This window comes from Primulina huaijiensis, chromosome 2 (genome assembly GCF_012295235.1).
Source record: "Primulina huaijiensis isolate GDHJ02 chromosome 2, ASM1229523v2, whole genome shotgun sequence".
NCBI lineage: Eukaryota > Viridiplantae > Streptophyta > Magnoliopsida > Lamiales > Gesneriaceae > Primulina > Primulina huaijiensis.
In genome coordinates this window covers 29,088,931-29,108,545 of record NC_133307.1, presented here as the reverse complement: position 1 = coordinate 29,108,545, position 19,615 = coordinate 29,088,931, and the positions used below count along the sequence as shown (strand labels likewise).

The 19,615-nt window shown below is 33.4% G+C and overlaps 2 protein-coding genes across 7 annotated transcripts; one reads left to right on the top strand and one right to left on the bottom strand.

The window, feature by feature from the left end:
- Positions 1-1,305: 1,305 nt before the first annotated feature.
- LOC140971391 (uncharacterized) lies at positions 1,306-3,936 on the bottom strand. 2 transcript variants are annotated; one of them, XM_073433645.1, is made up of 7 exons: positions 3,781-3,936; positions 3,569-3,656; positions 3,328-3,452; positions 2,860-2,956; positions 2,158-2,267; positions 1,935-2,009; positions 1,306-1,537 (listed from the first exon to the last, which is right to left on the bottom strand). In XM_073433645.1, the coding sequence occupies exons 2-7, from the start codon at positions 3,636-3,638 to the stop codon at positions 1,487-1,489; spliced, it is 528 nt and encodes a 175-aa protein (XP_073289746.1). In that variant the 5' UTR covers positions 3,639-3,656; positions 3,781-3,936; the 3' UTR covers positions 1,306-1,486. The 2 variants fall into 2 exon arrangements, with proteins under 2 accessions (XP_073289746.1, XP_073289747.1); XM_073433646.1 differs by having other exon boundaries at positions 3,785-3,920.
- A 3,760-nt stretch (positions 3,937-7,696) lies between these two features.
- On the top strand, positions 7,697-17,956 carry LOC140971390 (uncharacterized). 5 transcript variants are annotated; one of them, XM_073433641.1, is made up of 26 exons: positions 7,697-7,966; positions 8,318-8,479; positions 9,462-9,627; positions 9,713-9,829; positions 9,914-10,041; positions 10,139-10,298; positions 11,206-11,273; positions 11,687-11,785; positions 11,872-11,987; positions 12,411-12,585; positions 12,671-12,781; positions 12,867-12,945; positions 13,038-13,181; positions 13,266-13,379; positions 14,918-15,039; positions 15,104-15,186; positions 15,257-15,381; positions 15,474-15,591; positions 15,742-15,879; positions 16,010-16,106; positions 16,212-16,328; positions 16,683-16,775; positions 16,881-16,986; positions 17,106-17,252; positions 17,350-17,423; positions 17,504-17,956. In XM_073433641.1, exons 1-26 carry the CDS (start codon positions 7,808-7,810, stop codon positions 17,612-17,614), a joined length of 3,129 nt encoding a protein of 1,042 aa, XP_073289742.1. In that variant the 5' UTR covers positions 7,697-7,807; the 3' UTR covers positions 17,615-17,956. The 5 variants fall into 5 exon arrangements, with proteins under 5 accessions (XP_073289742.1, XP_073289743.1, XP_073289744.1 ...); XM_073433642.1 differs by having other exon boundaries at positions 7,698-7,966; positions 9,923-10,041; positions 17,106-17,248; positions 17,346-17,423; XM_073433643.1 differs by having other exon boundaries at positions 7,698-7,966; positions 15,111-15,186; positions 15,289-15,381; positions 17,106-17,248; positions 17,346-17,423.
- The last annotated feature ends 1,659 nt before the right edge of the window (positions 17,957-19,615 follow it).

Below are 19,615 nucleotides of genomic sequence, written 5' to 3'. Positions count from 1 at the left end.
AACTTTCCAAGAAAACTCTCCGTAAAACTTCGGCTTCGTCTTCAAGAACTTGCAATCTTCGTTTAATCTCTTCCATTTTGCTCCTTTGGAACCGATTCTGGGACAATGTGCGACCTGTGGCATGATTTGAAGCCAAAAATCCCGATGCACCAGCATCGATAACATCTTGATCTCCAGACATTTCCTTTTGGTTCTTGAAAATTTGAATGCAATTGCACTCGATCTTGCTTGTGATAGCTAGAGAGTTGCCGAGGTTGACTTTAGTAGTAGTGAGAATCCGAGAGGCAGTATAAGATACAATGATGTTACATAAGATTTGAAGTATTGTAATTTGTGTTTTCTGCTGCAAGATTTGTCCCATTGTACACATTTAGTAAACAGAAACTGCGGCTCTAAATTTAGCAAGTGGGTTACATAATCAAGGCATCTAGTGAAGTGTGCTGTCGTCAAAAATCTTGATTTCATAGAGGGGAGGAAGCAAATTTTTGCTGTATTTTCTCAACACCTTGTTCATTATTATTATAAAATTATATGTAATGAAATTTCAAAATATTTGCTAATATAGAAAAAAGCCCACAAAACAAAAAATAGAATTCGTTTTATTGCAGTATAAGTTTTAGATTTATGTTTAGATTTATATTATTGTTACCATTTATATCAATTGTTATAATTTAATTAAAAAATCATCATACTTGTAATTTTTCTGTTCGTTTAAATTTGAGTGTATTAATTTTAAAATAAGCTAGATTAAATAAAAGCTTTAATGTTTTATTGGTATAACTAAAACTTAATATTTTTTATTTTCTTAGGACAATTAAAAGGATAAATTTAAATGTATAACTAAAACCAAAAACCAAACCCAACCAATATTAAAAAATATGACTCATTTTGTCTGACAAAATATCAATTTATAAAATATCAAGTTAATATCTGATTATATAATGACGTTTATATTTGAGTTTTTAGAATTAACTAAATAAAATAGATATCATTAATTAGCATTTAAAATACATTTATTTGTAATCTCAAACACTAATCTTATAACGTTTATTTATCCTAACTAAAAAAAATACTAATTTCTTTAAAATTAATCGCATTATCTTAAAAATGATGAATACCCTTGCAAGCTTACCATTTCAAATTAAAGTGGTAGATAAAATTAAGATATCATAAAAGAAACTCAATATGTGAGAGACAACATTCGACAAATGTATTGATTAATTTAGCAGTAATTAGATGAAAATGATTATGTCAAAAAGATACTCATTAATAAAATTTATTTCCTAATAACGCATAGGATATACCAAAATTTGATTAAATCATATATAAATTGTCATTTTTGAAGCCCATGGTATAGTTTATTACAATATACATTCCTCATTCCCATAATTGAAAGGAAATGGACGATGTTAACTCTAGTATACCACCGAATCTTCTGTCTTTGTTATTTCCTAATCAAAGGCAAGTTGCGCAACATCAGGCTTGGTTAATCAACTGGGACTTCCACCTCCATTTTCAGACCTTCACGGTCCAATATCTGAATCACAAGCATAAAGAAATGAGACAGTCGGTCATCGCAAACATACGGTGAATCAAGTCGCTGTTTATTCCAAACACGTTTCCCATTTCTTTCATTCATTAACAAAGAACATGCGTTTGGGATTTAGTTTTATCTACTGTTACGGGTTCCATATTCAGCTGTGCAAGCAGTGACGCTGCAGAGAGGAGCAATCACCACCTTCTCCCTCAATATTTCATGTTTCCGTAAGTTCGATCAAGTTTTACGTATTATACATTGTAGCAAGCATAACTTTGTTCCGCTTTAAATTTCTCAAGTTTTAGAGATATGGTTTTACTGCCAATACAAAAAAGTTGTGGCAGTGCGCAAGATCATAAGATAAGATATGACTGGCTGGCAAAAAAAACAGACGGACCTTAATGAAATCATCCAACAGAAGAGAAGATTCACTTGTGTATCCAGCTTCTTGCAGAAGCTGACATAAAACTTCCTGAAAAATCCACAATAACAAATAAACAAGTTTAACACAGAGTTCAATGGTACGAAAACGTGCAAGGGAACTCGGTTATAGTTTTAGAAAAGGAAATAAATAATCAAGAATTCGCAATTCAAAGACTTGAAATCCAGTTGTTTAGTACCTCTCGTTGCTTATCCGACATAAATGGTCCAGTCAAATCCTTGAGCACTTCAATTATGTCGTTGAAAGTCACCTTTCCTTTGCCATCACTGTCATATACTTTGAAGATAACTGGACAGGTAAGAGAATTAAAAAGTTCAGAAGCCGGATGAAGGGTATATTTTGAGTCATAAAACTGACCAGGTATCAAGAAATTACTTAATATGAATATAATCTAGAAGAAACACATCAACTAGAGCACAAATGAATGCCTGCTCTCATAAAAAAGTTAATTACCAAACTGGACATCTCAATACGATCACAAAGCATGATCTGCTTGTAATAACACAGTAACATTATTCATCTTCTTCTTTTAAAGTTTTTTGCAGTCAATAGTTATTTGCATTACGATTTACGACTAGTCTACAAGTTTATGGAGGTCCCCTTTGAAACAACAGAAAGCTACAAAATCCAATCACCCGAAAAGACGGAATTCCAAAATTTAGACTCTCCGTATTAGTTTCTAAATCACAATCTTTAAGCAACATTGATGAAAAGCTATTTCATATCCCCAAACACAACAATAAATCTCATGTACACATATCTAATACCATTGGTGTAAATAGCAATATCTTATCCTAATTTATTACAAATGCCTAGAAAAAGAAAAGCGTGCATTTATCATTTAAACCATGGAAAGGCAAATAGCAGATTTGAAACCTACTCCCGATTTTCTGAGATGCAGTCGCTTTTGCACTGAAAGCAGACAAAAATGCAACAAAGTCCTTGAAATTCAAGCCATCCACCATTGTTAGCGATCTCTACAAAGAACCCATAAAAAAGGAAATAAAATTTAGAGATTTAATACCAAGATTTTGATATATAAACTTTTCAATTTTTAAATATATAGTAGAACAAGATTTTAAAATATATGACCTTTTCCACTTTTATACATATACTTCACATGAAAATATAAAGATTATATTTTTAAAAAAATTAAAAAGTGCCATTAATCAAAACAACATCCAACCAAAGTCACGTATCAAACCAAACTAAGTGAGATGTACGAGGAAAAAGTTCAACACAAGCCTGGATTCTATTCGATGGGAGTACTAGAAAAACTACACATCAACGTTACAATCTATTTCATATGAAATCATACAAAAAATCTACAATTTTTATCTGATTCTACCTGAGAAAGTGGATTCATTGCAAATTCTGGTACTGACAAAAACTCATCTGCTGATATGAATCCTTTTGCATTCCTATCCAGTTGGCAAAATCTCTTATACAGTGACACTATTTCGTGCTGAGTAACTAAATTATCATAAATTCAAAAAGAAATTAGAGAACAAAAAACCGCGGATTTCCCTACCACCACGAAAAAAGAGACCACGCAAGACAGTTTACATACTGCAAGAACAACCACTTACATAGATTATTACAGTGTTCCTGAACTTCTTCAATATCGTATTGTGTCAGCATTGATGAAGCATTACCCATTTTTATTTAAGAATCAATCTGCAAAACAAATAAAAAAACAATCAAAGTTACAGATAACCCACCTCTAAAAATCGGATCTTTAGCCAAAAACGAAAAAGAAATCACGTCCTTTCAGGAAATCAAAATCGAAACGAGAAGAAACCTACAAATTCCCGGTTGATCTGTGAATTAATGGACCCGAATAAAAAAGAAATTAAGAGGGACGAATATTTCAATTATGTGGTGACATAAAATGGCGTGATTATCTATACTATTTATAATACAATCGACGGTCGGTAAGGTCACCATCACTGCGTTTCTTTCCCAGACCCAATTATACCCCCTTCCAAATCACATCTTTAAAAAAACATAAAATAAAATTTAAAACCCAAAAGTCCAATATAAAAAATCAAAAGCAATTTTAATGTAAACAAATTAAATATTAACAAAAAAAACCATTTATGTATTACTTTACTATATATAAATATTATTCTAAAATAATTTTTAATCAAAAAAATGTTCCACCTTTTCCAATTTATTTTTAATATAAGTTAGTATATTCCAATTCCAAAGTAAACAAGCTTACATGCATGGGACGAGAAAATGAGATTGGGATTGCCTGGTCATCACCGCAGAGAAGAAAAGAAAAGGAAAAAAGGACGACTTTGTTTGTTTAGACTAAGTGACGTATAGTTCGATAGTTATAATTCAGAGATTGTTTGGATCTTATTACAAAAATGAACATGCAGTGCATCTTCCCAATTTGACAATTTCTTGTTTACCTCTGGACGAGTTATTCTAGGTAAAAGGCTTATCATCAGATAAACATGTCGAAATTGATTAGCGGGGCGAAGCCGCCATCCACCTCGCCTCGTTTTTTTTTTTTTGTGAAGATCGATAACTTACCAATTCAAAGCACTTACTTTGGCCGACGTACCCAATTTTGTATGTAATTTAATTGGATGAGACGGGTTGGTCCGTAACCTGATGTTCGTCATGTTATTTTGGTCTGTTGAAAAACTATCAACTTAACTCATCTATTTTATATGGTAGACGGATCTAATCTATTTTTAGATCTATATGACATGAGACCAGAAACCATAAATATTAGTTAATATATATTTATTTCTTTATGTGATAGTAGCGTAGATAGATAAATAGACCGTCCAACCTTCAATTTAGAAGCAATTTCAAAACTTGGTTTAAAATATTTTTGATAATTTTAAAAACTTAGAAATTAAAAAGTCACATACAATAGAGCTTGTGCAAATATATTGATCAATTTATCATTTAGACATAAGCTCTATTATACACCACCATATATTTTACATTTAACAAACATCCTATGAATAAAAAAAATTTAGAAACTAACCTAAAGCCATCTCCAATCCACTGCACTACATTCTGCACTACATTGGTGTTACACTAAAATCATCTCCAACCACATTGCATTACATTTTACACTACAATAGAATATTCCAAGAATATTCTTTTTCTTTTCAATATTAATATTTCTGTTTTATGTTAATTATTTATAATTTGATAATATAATGATAATTAAATATTATAATTTATATATTAAAATATATATATTTAAATATTTTAATTTATATATTAAAATTTGAATTAATTATTTCATATTAACAAAATAATTATTTGATTTACGTACAATTATTTAATACAAACTATATTTTAATAAAATCAAAATATCATTGAAAAAAACACGTTCATTTGATATTAAATTAATAATACAACAAAAATACAATATTAAATATTCAAATTACTATATTGTTCTCATAAATGCTCAATTAATGTATTTCGTAATTCATAGTGAGCATCTCTATTTTTCATTTTTTTATAACGAGCGAGAAATTCTTGAAATCTTGTATTTTCGTCATTGACCATCATTTCAACGTCTGGAACAGGTGCTTCCATTGCATCTTGAATTGTTGTTTTTTGTTCGTAATTTGTACCATTTTAACGCATTATTAATTTAATCTGTGTTTTTTTTATTTTTTATTTTTACACTTAATTAATTTCTAATCAGAATATTAAAAATTTTATAATTAAAATTTCAAAAAAATATTAATTAATTAAATATTAAACACTTATATTAAATTTATCAAATTAAAAAATAAAAAAAATTGTGGCGCAACAATTTGGAGCACCTTGTAGAGCTGCTCCAATCCAGCGCCAGTTTTGGTGCTGGATTGGAGTGAAATATCATGGCACCATAATGGTGTGGCACCAATGTGGTGCCATGATTGGAGATGGTCTAAAGGAGTCATAAAAACATTTAGGCCATCTTTAATCCACAGCTTGTAGAGCTGCTCCAATCCAGCGCCAGTTTTGGTGCTGGATTGGAGTGAAATATCATGGCACCACAATGGTGTAGCACCAATGTGGTGCCATGATTGGATATGGTCTTAGGCACTACACTAGCTAATCATTTAGGTTAAGTATATTTAAACTTTAAAGTAACACAACTGCCTATGCATAATCAAAGCATGTTAAACACATTAATTGATGAATTAATACTAAATCACATAGGCATGGTTATCAAATATTTAAGAATAAACATAGCACAATAACTAAGCCAACAAACTTTCAAGATAAACAAATATTAAATTACTCAACGCATCATGGGAAAAAAAATTCCAAGCTAACAAAAATATTATAGGTCGTCTAAAGAAGAGACATGTACAAAGTTTTTCAACCAACTTTTGTAACTCAAAATCAAGGTTGTAAAATTTGCTAGGCGTTAGTCGGACGTCAGATTAGCGCCTAGCGCCTAGTCCGTGTAGACGAAGACTAGGCTGTGTTAATCGGATTCTACGGTACCAACGACTTTCACACTCACCTGAAACGGGGAGATTGAGATAACGATAAACCAGTGGAAGTTGCTTAATAAAATGGTACCAGAATCAGTGATGAAAATTCTTCAAATCTGTTTCATATACTTGAGGTAGCAAAGGCAGATATATCAAGAAACGCAAGAAACCGAAAGAAAAAAGAGGTAGAAGAAAGACATCGCCGCTACTCCACAAGACGGGAGAGGTAAATATTTCCCATCAGGCTTCTTGATTTCTTTGGTGCTACGTTAGATTTAGGGTAGCCTCTTTTCAACTTTTAATTTTTAAATTGGGCTCTAATATATTGAAACCCCAAATAATTTTTTTCAAAACAAATCAGGCCTATTTAAGGGTGTCCAGGCTGACCTCCTAGCACCTTTTCGGTGCAGTAGGTTGCCGCCTAGCGCCTAAGCGGGCGCGTTTTAGAACATTGCTCAAAATTGAAGACTTCAAAACAATTTTAATTTGTCAGATAGCATTGATTTGCATATTGTACGTTCCAAAATCAAAATATACATAAGCATATAACAAGTTTTGACATGATGCAACGTATTAAAATAGGTGAGCGATTAGACAATGGTTATGAATTCAATTATCTCTGTCAACACTTATCTCGAGCTAACTTGTCACATAAAGCTTGCTTAGTGCATTTTAGATGACTGACGTGTTTTGCAGACTAATACATGTTATTTTTATAATTTAAATTTAAATTAATGGTAAAATTAACTATGCCTCATTCATTCATAGCTTCGATTTTACTTCGTTCCCACATTAATTATGCAATTTATAATCATACCGTTGCCGTCAAACCAATACAAAATCAAAGAAATGAACCATTAAAGCATCGAGTAATTTGAATCACCATGTCATTCAAAGCATACATGAAAATCCAAAGGCAGATATACATCATGGAAAATCGAAAAATTAGTGTTTGACCAAATCTGAGACCGTAAACCGAAACCAATTGAGACAGTATTTTGTAAATACGTAATTAATAATGGAAAATCGAAAATTCATGTTTGACCAAATCTGAAACCGTAAACCTAAACCTAAACCTAAACCTAAACCTAAACCATAATCATCTCTAAAAATCCGTCATAGTAAACCGGAACCAAACCGAGGTTTTACGGTTCAGTTTCTGAAAATGAGAAATCGGAACTAGATAAACATTTATTTTAAAAAATAAAATACCTATCGCACAAACGGGCGCAGAGTCTAAATCTAAAATACTAAACGGGCCACAGAGAACGGCCCATCAATTTCCCCACTTCTCTCACACACACATATATATATATTCCTTTAACCTGGAACGATTGCTCCAATAGTCTGGACAGAAATATGGCTTCCGTGAAAATTTATACTGATTCGAGGAGTTTGAAGTTGAGAGAGCTATTGAAGGAAGTGCAACTCGACTATTCTCCTGCCAATACTCAAATAATCGATGATGTTGTTTCATCGATCAAAGAAGCAATAGATGGAATTCCAGATGATGTTCAGGTACGTTCCCCAGAGTGCACTTTTTAGTTTTTCAGTTTCACGGCTTCTTCTACCATTAGATTTTTTTATTTGCTGATTTCGTTCTGAAAAGGTTTCGGAAAAACTGAAACTTTGTTGTAAAGATAAATTATATAAACAACTAATTGGAGAGTGGAAAGAGATGAACTAGCTCAGATGGCGAGTTGGGTCATCGATTCTAATTTTTTATTGTTTTTGTATTTGGAAATTTTATATTTATCGGTGATTTTTTTGTTTCTTATCAGAAAAAACTTTTATGTGTTATTGTGATTTATCCCCTTTTGGTGGAATTTGATAATTTATTTTTAATTTTGTTGCTGCTATTTGTGGTAGGTTACGGCTGCTGTTGCATCCGGATTTGTGCGTGACGTCGGTGCGGATAAAGTAGACTTTAAGTTCCGGAGGCCAAAGTCTATAGAAATTGGGGGGAGTTATTCATTTCAATCCATTGCAAGGCCGGATGTAAATGTGGATATTTTTCTCAGGTTACCCAAGGTACTTTTTTCCTAACTTCAAATAAGCATAAGTTAGCTCTGAAGTTTTAAAAAGTTAGAATATTGTCTTGGCTTTAGCTATGAAAACATTGGTTATTGAATACAAATGTGTTTCGATTTTGATTGGACGACATACAATGAGAATTCTGTGGAATATTTCATGTGATGATTAATATGTGTTTCGATTTTGATTGGATGAGATACAATGATAATTCTGTGGAATATTTCATGTGAAGATTTAGTTTTTGTGATTTGGAATTATTCTATAAATTTTGTATTTTCAAAGCTCAGGTTTTGTGAAATTTTGTAATCTTTGAGGTTTTATTTTGGTGGAATTATGAAACTTGATATTGCATCTTTTAATTATCCAAAAATTGAAAGTGGGTTTTTAAAATAGAATTCAGGGTCTTGAGACCTGTTAAAAATCCGTTAAAAGACTCACATACAGTTACTTTTTTTTATTTGTGTTTGGCTTTTCCTATTAACTGCTGTGCAAAACTGATCCCAATGCCCATCAGTTTTTATGCCACCACATTTTGCTAAATGCTTAATGACCTTACGGACTATCATTGTCATGAAGAAAATATTTTTCTGAGAATATTGAAAGAGTTATTCATGTTTCCTTTAAAATAGAATCTTGTTGTTGATTAAGATCATCATTCACCAGGTGGCAATGGAACTTTTTAAAAAAAACGTGTTTTAACTTTTAATATTCAAAGTCTTTAAGGTGAAATGATTAGATTGATATGGAGAAAATGCTGCTAGGAATCTAACATAACAAGTTTCTTTCAACATCATGGTTTAATTTTATTGTTATAAACATGTGAAGTATGCCCCTACCCATTGTCTAATAAGTTTTGTGGTATGGGGTTGTTTGTCTTATCAAATATTCAGAGACATAACTATCTTATACTGTAACGTACAATGCATGTTTTAGCAATACTTTACATCCAAATCTTTATCTTTTCTTTCTATTTTTACAGGAATGCTTTCATGAAAAAGACTATCTCAATCATCGTTACCATGCAAAAAGATTTCTTTATCTTTGCATAATCAAAAAATATTTGAAATGTTCTTCTTTAGTTCAAGATGTGAGATGGTCCACATTCCATAGCGAGGCACGAAAACCTATATTGGTTGTTTATTCAGGTTTAAATTTCTTATACTTAATCTCCTCTGCTTTTTGTTGATAATTTTCATGTAATTTTCTCAATTGCCTTTTTCAATGTATCAGCTGCAAGGTTATCTGGGGACGTTGCTTTTTTAGTGAAAATAATTCCTACAGCACCATCTTTGTTCATGGTATCAAAATTGGACATGGAAAGGAACAATATCCGCTCCATGAATCAATGTATGAACCTCGCTCGTTGCTATATTTATCATCTTTGGGTTTTGTTTTAAATTTTCAACTAAATGCAACCTCAATATCATAAAGGTTTACTAGCTACTCCAAATTACAACATAAGTATTCTGGAGGACATGTTTATTGAAGATAATGCAGAGTGCATCAAGAATACTTTTATAGGATGGAAGGAACTGGGAGAAGCTTTGTTACTGATGAAAGTATGATAAGCAGTATAGTGTTTTTATTCGTTATTATTCTTGTTTGCTAGTTGTTTTGTTCCTCCGCATGGAAGATTATATTTGTGTAATGAAGTAGGTTTGGGCTCGGAAGCGAAGTTCTTTATATGTTCATGACTGCCTAAGTGGATTTCTGATCACCATCATAATGGCATATCTTGCTTCAAAGTCTGGTAAAAATCGCATCAACAGATCAATGAATGCTATTCAGATTTTGCGCATCACACTGGACTTTATCGGTATGTGTGAATCTCATTTTGCTTCATGTGTCATACACATATTTTTGTGTAAGCTATGTAGATGTAAGGTAGTTCCCGGAATCAAATTTTCATGATGTTATGGTAGGATTTTAGTTCCCATCTTTTGCTGTAATATATGGCTCTAAAATTAGTTGGATTGAGTATATCTTACTTGGATTGATTATACTAACTCTGCATGTATTGTTTTGTCTATAACTGAATCTTATGTTTGGCAATTATATGTGCTTGAGATGTTCTGACCTATGAATTTCCCTTAAGTTTTCGTAGATATGATGGCAATTTGTACACCTGTTTAACTTTGGTGAACAGTATGCGATGCATTTCTGAGGCTGTGAGATGTTCGATAGATTAAAATACCTAGGCAATTCTCTTTTAATAATTTTCTTTCATCTTTAAATGCATCATCTGGGTGTTTATTAAATTCTCATTGGTTTTTGCAAATCTTCCTTGATAGCCACTTTCATATTGAATATTGTGGATTGCAATTTGCAGTTAGGTTGGCTTAGCTAGAGGTGACTTACTCCTTTTTCAATGTTGATGGTCATTTTTTTTTTTTGTAATAAAGCATAGTTGTCATTTCAGTAGTTGACTACATTTGTAAGTAACGTTAGTTGATTCATTAGTAAAGTGTTTCCAGTAGTTTAATTGCATTCTTTATGTTAAGGCGACTTGCCAAGGGTAAATCTTGTGTAATTTTCCTTCTTGTCGCCGAGACTTTTGAAGAAACTGTGTGGAACATTTAGGTTGGCAAGGCCATTCAATTATTAGTTGAACTTCTGGAGTTTTCATCTTGATGTAACGAAGTGTGATTCCATTGACAACCTCTAGGATGGGTTACCTATTGAAATTATCTCCTGTTTACATCAGTACCATTTTTGTTTTTCAGCCAATTCAAAAGTATGGGACACTGGACTCTTCTTTCAGGCCAATGGGGAAGATAATGCTGCAAACAAGGTACTGCACTTTATGTTTGTGACACATTGAAATCATTTATGTTTGTTTCAATTCTATCCACAGTTATTGGATAATTTCCATTTCTAGGGTTCTGTTAGCTTTTCTCAGCATGTGGGGGAGTTTTCACTAATTTCTAAAAGATTGGCCTGCAGTAGTTAACTTACTTTCATTCAGCTATATATTTGAAATGTCTAATTGAACTTTGACGTTAGTGCATATCTCATCAGCCTCTAAAGTTGGCAAGTATTTGTTTAAAGAAAAACATGATGGGTTTTCTTTTCTTCTGCTACCCATCACATGTTACAACTAACTTTTACAGTTCTCTTGAATTTAGTTTAGGATCTCGAACATGATGTTGACATCAATATTCCCACACTTGTTTTGCTGATGTTAATTTAAGTTTGGAATCACAGGATAAATGGAAGCAATTGCAATTATTTCCCGTGATCATTTGTGATTCATTTGCTAGATACAATATGGCATTTCGGGTCTCACTGAGTGGTTTCCAAGAGGTATACTCTTTTATGGATCTCAATCAAGCAGTCATCAGATTGACCTATTTATTCATTGACCATTAACTATAACTATTTATTTTTAGCTTCGCGACGAGGCTGGTACGGCAGTTACTTGCATCGATAAATGTAAAGATGGGGGTTTTGATGAGATCTTTATGACGGATGTTGATTTTCCTGCCAAATATGACTATTGCACAAGGTACATTGGAATTGTATATAATTGTACTTGCCTGTGAGAGAGAAATTAATACATTTTTTTAATTAATTGAAAGCTGTGACTGTCGATATATAAATCATATTCCCATGATGGGTAAATATTTAATGTTATTCAATTTTTGCGGCATATTAACACATTTTGCTTTTAGTGAACAAGAAGTTGTGAATGTATGCTTGTAGTCTTTCAAACACTTACTGTTAGTGAAAAAGACTATATTTATATCTTGTATGGATTTCTTTGAGGATGTATGAAAGATGAAAAAAATTTGTTAAAGGTGAAATTAGTACTTTCTTCCAAAAATTACCACAAAAATAATTGATTTAGGATTTCTAATGATGCATAAGATTATATGAGTTGCCTTCTACTTCATGTGCTTGCTACTTGTCTCACACATTGTCTTTTTAGATTAAATCTGAAGGACAATCATGATATTCATGTTTCTGGATTCTGCTCGGATAAAGAATGTTGGAGATCATACGAGCAAAAGGTATCTAATGTCGTAGATCAAGCATTAACGGGGAGAATTAAGCTGGTTCGAGTAATCTGGAGAAACACTGATTCTGAGTGCGATTTTGAAGATGTATGATGCGTACTAATAGTTTTCCAAAACAATTCTTGAAGTATGTCACGAGTTGATGGATTTGTGTTTTTTCTTCTAATCGTAGGGTTTATTTATGCTGGGTGGAGAACCTTTATTTATTGGGATCACAATAAGCTCCGTGGAAGAGGCATTCAAACAGGCCGTCATGGGTCCTAGTTCTGAAGACAAAGATAAGGTGGTTTACTTTCGTGTACTTCATCATTGTCAGTGTGTTTATGTAGCTTTGATCAATTTCTAAATGGCTACCAATACTGAAATAGGCTCTGGCATTTAGAAAGTTCTGGGGGGATAAGGCTACACTGAGATGGTTTCGTGATGGTAAAATTGTGGAAGTTGCAGGTAAGGAATCCATATTAGTTTCTACTTTGCTGTTATGTGATGCTAATGGTGATTTGAAAAATTAGACCTCACGGCACATCCTTAATTGTTAGTGTGGGAGCATGAGGAATGGCAAAAGCATCTTATTATAAAGAAAATATTTGAGCATGTTCTACAGCGTCATCTCTCCCTTCCGAAACTAAATATATTGTCCATAGTAGATCAACTTGATTTTGCGCTCCACCATGGCAATAGAGGTATTGATTTGTTGGTGTAATGATGATTTTCTGTAGTTTCTTTTAAAACAAAATGAATCACTGATATGGATTCATAAGTTGCAGATCCTATGTCATTTTCTAAGAATCTGTTGAAGGCATATGATGACCTATCAAAGAAATTGCGCCTCCTTGATGACATTCCTCTCAAGATATCCAGCGTGCAGCCTCTAGACTCAGGTTTGTCTCTCAATTTTTAGTGCCCTCAACCTTCCCTCACGCTAGCATTGTTATATAATTTGGGCTGAATCTGTACTCATCAACGTATGAAACTGTTTTTTTCCTTTCTATGACAATGACCATTTGTTGCCTTAAAAACAAGAGTTCATAGAACAAATGTAGATACTTCTGGCATAGTTTAACTGAAAGGAACTTGTATGACCGAGCGTTTGACATTTTACCAAAAGTTATAACTGGTGATAACGATGCAACTCTAATTTTTTAAACTTTACAACAGATCAAACGCTACGTTTCGATTGCTCTACCAAACAAAGACAATTATTGCACTCCAACAATCCTTCACTTGATAATTGCACTCTTTGCAATTAATTTGAATTGAACTGAATCTGTGATGTTGGCTCTGATATCAATCGTAGAACTACGCATTTGTTACTTTACCATAAACTGTAGTTGATGGTAATGATGCAACTCTAATAACTTAAACGGTACAAAAGCTCAAGCACCACGTTTCAATTGCATTACCAAGCAGAAGCGATTGCACCCCAACAGAACTAATTGGTTTTCTAACATAAGATTTGGTATTTTGAAAACAAAACCGATATGTTGAGTGGGCATGCAATTAAGAAAGGCCCAATCTTCACCCAATGCTTAAATTGAATTTTAAAATTTGTCTGCTATGGGGTACGAGTGGTCCTTGTCATGCCCACTGCTAGGTGTGTGGTCAGGCTGGGGGCTGGCCCAGGCCCCAGATACATTAACATTCCTGATACTTCTTAATTCCTACATAGTTTTAGTAAAGAATGTTGCTATGGCAGGAAGGAAAACTATAATACGATAATTATTTCCATTTGTTTTCATGTTGTTTGGTTCTTTAAAGCAAATGTATCATCCTGCAATCTTCGTCGTTGCTTTGTTATTACCGTCACAAGAAGCCAAAATGTTAGACAGATGCTTTACTCAAATATGTAAATTAACATTTATTTATTATCGACAACTTCATGATTTCTGTGTACTGACCCTGTTGTTTTTTTGCTTCTAAAAAGCACAGAACGAGAGTTTTCCTTATTCACTGTCAAGGTGTAGAATTCTATTCTCCGCTGAGCTATGATTGACATGCTCCAGTGTCTCAATCGGCTCTGAAAATAAAACTTCTCAGATGTCGTGAAAGTATTGATCTATAATCACCAAAACATAAACAATTATTGGAAAATTGTAAATGTTTCTTAATGGATACAATGGATAAGGTGCTTTGTTCCATCTGTAGGTCAAATTGATAGTACAATTATCAAATTTTAATTTATTCATCTTTAAGAATGATCGAAAGGTATGAAATTGATGCATACATGTTAATTTAATTGTGAATTGTGATGTGCACTGTTCTTATTTAACAATCTGTATCAAGTCAACAACAACTGCCGTTGGGAATCTCTTCATTGGGAAAAAAATGATCTCTCACCCAGTCTGCTTCAGTACAACGCTTTGCACTTTATGAATTGCTGTCACAGCTACTTATAGCATTATACTTACTGATACTGCAGCTTTTAGGTTGACATCTGTCTTTCCTCCCTTTCCGCATCCATTAGCACATAAAGAAGGCACCCGTGTTAAACTAGAGAAAGAATACACTACCTGTATACAATCACTTTTGGTCTTGATTCAGGTTAGAACAGATGATAATTAGTTTCACCAATTATTTTCAAGAACGACTTCTTACTTCCTTATAGCTTGAAGGTTCTGGAAACTGGCCAATGGATGAGCAGGCACAGGAGAAGACTAAATCAGCATTTCTCCTCAAAATTGCGGAGAGGTTGGTTTTGATGTTTTTTTGGTCAAAATGCCAGGGTTTAGATGTTTTATCTAATTGCAAAACACTTCAGCCTTCAGGACAGATTTCGGATTTCATGTACAGCTACAGAAGATGATGTTGATGTTTTCATGTCTGGATATGCATTTCGTCTTAAAATTCTGCACGAGAGAGGTTTGAGCTTGGTGAATAAAAAACGTAAAGACATTTTCTTTTCCTAACCATTTTTCTTTTTCGTAGCAGTAACTTCCTAATCAGTCTGAAGTTGAGAATGATTTTTCTGTTTACAGGTGGTTCTCAAAAGAAGTCGGTCATGTCTTCGGATAAATATCTTTTCCTTCTTAGTCAACATTCTAGCATGATTAATGGTTTACGAGGCCGCTTTCCCATATATGGGCAAGTTGTTCGGTGAGAATTTGCGTTCATTATATGTACCCCCGGGAAAAAAAACTGAAAGAAATCATGAATGGAAAGGAAAGGAAGTACAAGTTGAAAAAAGAAATCTTTTAAACAAAGATAAAGTTTGAACTTTGACCCTTTCTTTTCTTTGTCTTGTAGGCTTGCAAAACGTTGGGTATCTGCACATCTGTTTTCAAATGCATTGACAGAAGAGACCATTGAGCTGCTAGTGGCCTATCTCTTCTTGAAGCCTTTGCCATTCACACCTCCATGCTCCCGAATGACTGGATTTCTGAGGTTAAATTTTTCATCATATGCTTGTCTGCGCTTGCTTCTACTTTATCGCCAACACCTTCTCCCCCCTCTCAGGTGGGCCTTTTGATTTTGTTGGGTCGTTTTAACCATGAAGAATAATTTGTTCTTTCAGATTCCTAAGATTATTATCACAGTACGATTGGAGTTTTTATCCATTGATTGTTGACATCAATGGTGATTTGATTCCTGATGATGAAAAAGAAATTAATGTAAGTGCTGCAACTTAAAAACTGATTTTAATGGATAATTATTTATTTCTTATTTGCCTTTACAAAGAATTGCTGAAGCTATAAGCACATATTTATGCTGTGTAGGAGCATTTCATGTCGACTAGAAAAGAGGAATCCCAGAATGCTGGCCCATCTATGTTTGTGGCTACTGCATATGACAAGGCATCTGAAGCTTGGACCAGCCAAAGACCGACTGTGGCAGTGAGTAGTTCTTGATAACAGACTTTCTTTTATCATAATTTTGGGTTAATGCTATTCAAAAAGTTTCTTGTATGCCAATGAAACTCTTGATATAAATTTAGGCCAAATTGCCAAACCTTCAATGTGTGCTTATAGAATGATCATGTCGTTGGGTCACACCTAAATTACTTTTTAAGTTTGATCAGAAGTGAAAAGATCACCCTTCTTCCCGGAATGGGGTTTGAATTTTAGTTATGGCTATTCTTCACATGCTCTGAAGTCTGAATTGTGTTATTTCTTCTTGATTTGTTTGGGAGATATATTTGTGTTGGATGCCATTGTCTTTGGTGTTAACATATATATTTGATATATAAGGAGCTGAGGAGATTAGTGGCATATGCGGCCAGCAGTTCAAAATTGTTAACCAGAATCTTTATGGAGAATCAGATTGATCCATACCAGTGGCAAGTGAGTGACCGCTATTTTTTCTACTAATTCTTAATAAAAAGTAATAGATGAAGTATTCTATTTTGTGCAACATTTAATTAGAAAGATGCATTGTTTCCTCTGCAGTGTCTTTTCCGCACGCCTCTGAGCAACTACGATGCTGTGATTCTTCTTCACATGGATAAACTGCCTTATCCACGCCGCATTCTATTCCCATCCGAAGTGAAGCAAGGTTTTTGTCATCTGCTTATGTTCAGCTGAATCCTTCTCTATATATCCATACCCTAAATTTTTAGATGTATCTATTTTTTCCCTTCCACTGGAACATATTATGTCATTTGTTATGCGCAGGATGTCACGTGATAAGTGGGAGAGCTAGCAAAAGTTTCCAGCCCTTTTTCTCGTCTCAGGACATGGAAGGAAGCTCGGAGGAACTGAAAAATAATCTGATGGTGAACTTTGAACCACTCAAGTATCTTGTGGCGGACATTGAGGCTAGTAACATAATTGCTATTGACATATATATATGGGTGGTATTTATTGCTGTTTATACTGAACACTTAGACCTATTCTTCTGCCTTCTTTGTGCAGAAAGAGTTTTCAAATGTATTCAAGGTATGGTATGATTCTTTGGGAGGCGATGCTGTTGGTCTCACGTACCTTTCAAAGGTATGTCTCATGATTCTCATTGCTGAGGCTCTGATGAATATAACTATTTCATTCTTGACCCTTTAATCGTACGATTTCAGAAACGGAGAAGAGACAAGTTTTCAGAAGATGACAATCTAGTTGATTCGCTACAATCTGTGGGTAGATTGGGTAAAGGATTCATAAAAAGTGTTCATCTTCTCAATTCATAAAAAGTGTTCATCTTCTCAAGACCCCAATAGTAAAGAGGTGTACATCCCAGTCATATTAAGGGGTGTGCCAAACCGGATTTTGGATGAAAAGATTTTCCCCGCGTATTTTGCAGAAGTTGCAAGTGTATTTGGGATTTTAGTTATTTTCGATTCGAGAAAGTTTAGGAAATAGTTTTTGAGTTATTTTTGGTATTATTATTATTTTTTTTTACCAAGGGGGTGTAGGGAGATTGAGGGTTATAAGACATGAATGGGAGAGGTGATGCCACTTAACCAAAGGGTCAGTGACAGGTTTTGTGTATGTATATTTTTTATGTAGTTAATTAATAGCACGTTTCATTATTTTGAACTGTTAGATGATTAGATTTTATTTTATTCTAATTTTTTGGAAAAGTTAGTTGATAAGAGTTTTAAACATACGTGAGATATTTGAAATGTTTGTACATAGTGTAATAATTGACGAAAGAAATCTACAATATATAATTAGGGGGTTTTATTTAATTTTGCAATTCACTGTTATTTATGTAAATAAAATCGACCTACTAGAGTGTTCGGGAAAAAAAAAATTCGACCTGCTAGAACAAGATTTTATCTGAACTGTTTTTCAGGAAAAAAAAATTCTCATGTTGAAATTTTCAATTATGACGATCGTTCTCCTGATTTGGAATCCTTGGAAGGGTTAATAATAAAATGTCACAAAGACAACAAAATCATTCGCTTCAATCAATCTTTCTTTTATATTATTCTTAAACCGCTAAGTATCCAATAAACCAGAAATCGATAATTTCCTAATTATAAATTATCGAGTATCAAAAGTTTTTTTTTTTTTTTTTTTTTTTTTTTTTTNATTGCAATTCAAGAACATGAACTGTTTTAAGCTGAAGAGATCAAAAAATTCAGCAAAAACAAGAAATCCCAGAACACAGGATCATAAAACATGACGCTTTGCTGAAAATAAAAGAATGCAAGGTCTATCTTATGGATGAAAACGATGCATTAGAACTTGCCAATGTAGATTTCGAGGTTCTCCGAGTATCCGACTCGAGTATATCTCTTGCAACGATTACTAAAGTTGGCGATGAACTTCAATGGCCTCTTACAAAAGATGAGCCTGTGGTGAAGCTTGATGCCTTGCATAATCTCTTCTCTTTGCTGATGGAAGATGGCAATTCGTTTAGCTATGGGGTGACGTTTTTGCAGAAGCAACATGGTGATTTGAGCTTTCTGGATGCATTTCTTAAAGAAAATTCACTGTGCACAAGTGCTGCTTCATCTTCTAGCAGCAAGGAAGTTGTTAACTGGAAAAAGTTTGCACCAGCGGTTGATGAGTATAATAGTGTACTGGCTAGAGCCATTGCTGGAGGGACTGGCCAGATTGTTAAAGAAATCTTCATATGTAGCAATGCTAACAGTAATCAAGTAAAAATGCTAGCCATTCATGAATAGATTTGGTTTGGAAGAAAAACTTGATATTAATTTTTAAATTGTCATATACATAATTTTGATATATTATGTGTGTTAATAGGTGCAAAGGGGGAGGAGTCTTCATATTTCCGAGAATGTAAGTGAAATAATTCCTTTTCCTGGATTGAGTGCTTTCGATATTCACACATGAAGAAATGTGCCTATATTGTTTGTTCAGATGTATGTTAATTGATTATTATATGCTGTGAAATATGCTGATAATAATTAGCTAGTAAGAAATTTGATTCTGCTCTAATAGGGAACACTCTAACTAAGAATTTGTTAAGTTCACCAGTGGGCAGTGGCATCCATCAGTGTGACCTTTTAAAAAAAAACAACAAAACAGATTACCTCATTGGATTAAGATCCTAAATGACAGAGGTCACCATGTAGCCTTTACTTCATGACGGTCGAGTGTTTTGGTAAGGTTTTCTCTAAAATATCAGCTTGTGGACTCCTCCAATAGGATTAATCTCCAATGATAGCTTCATTTCTTGTAATCAATTTTGCAGGATGTATTTATTATCAAAATCACAA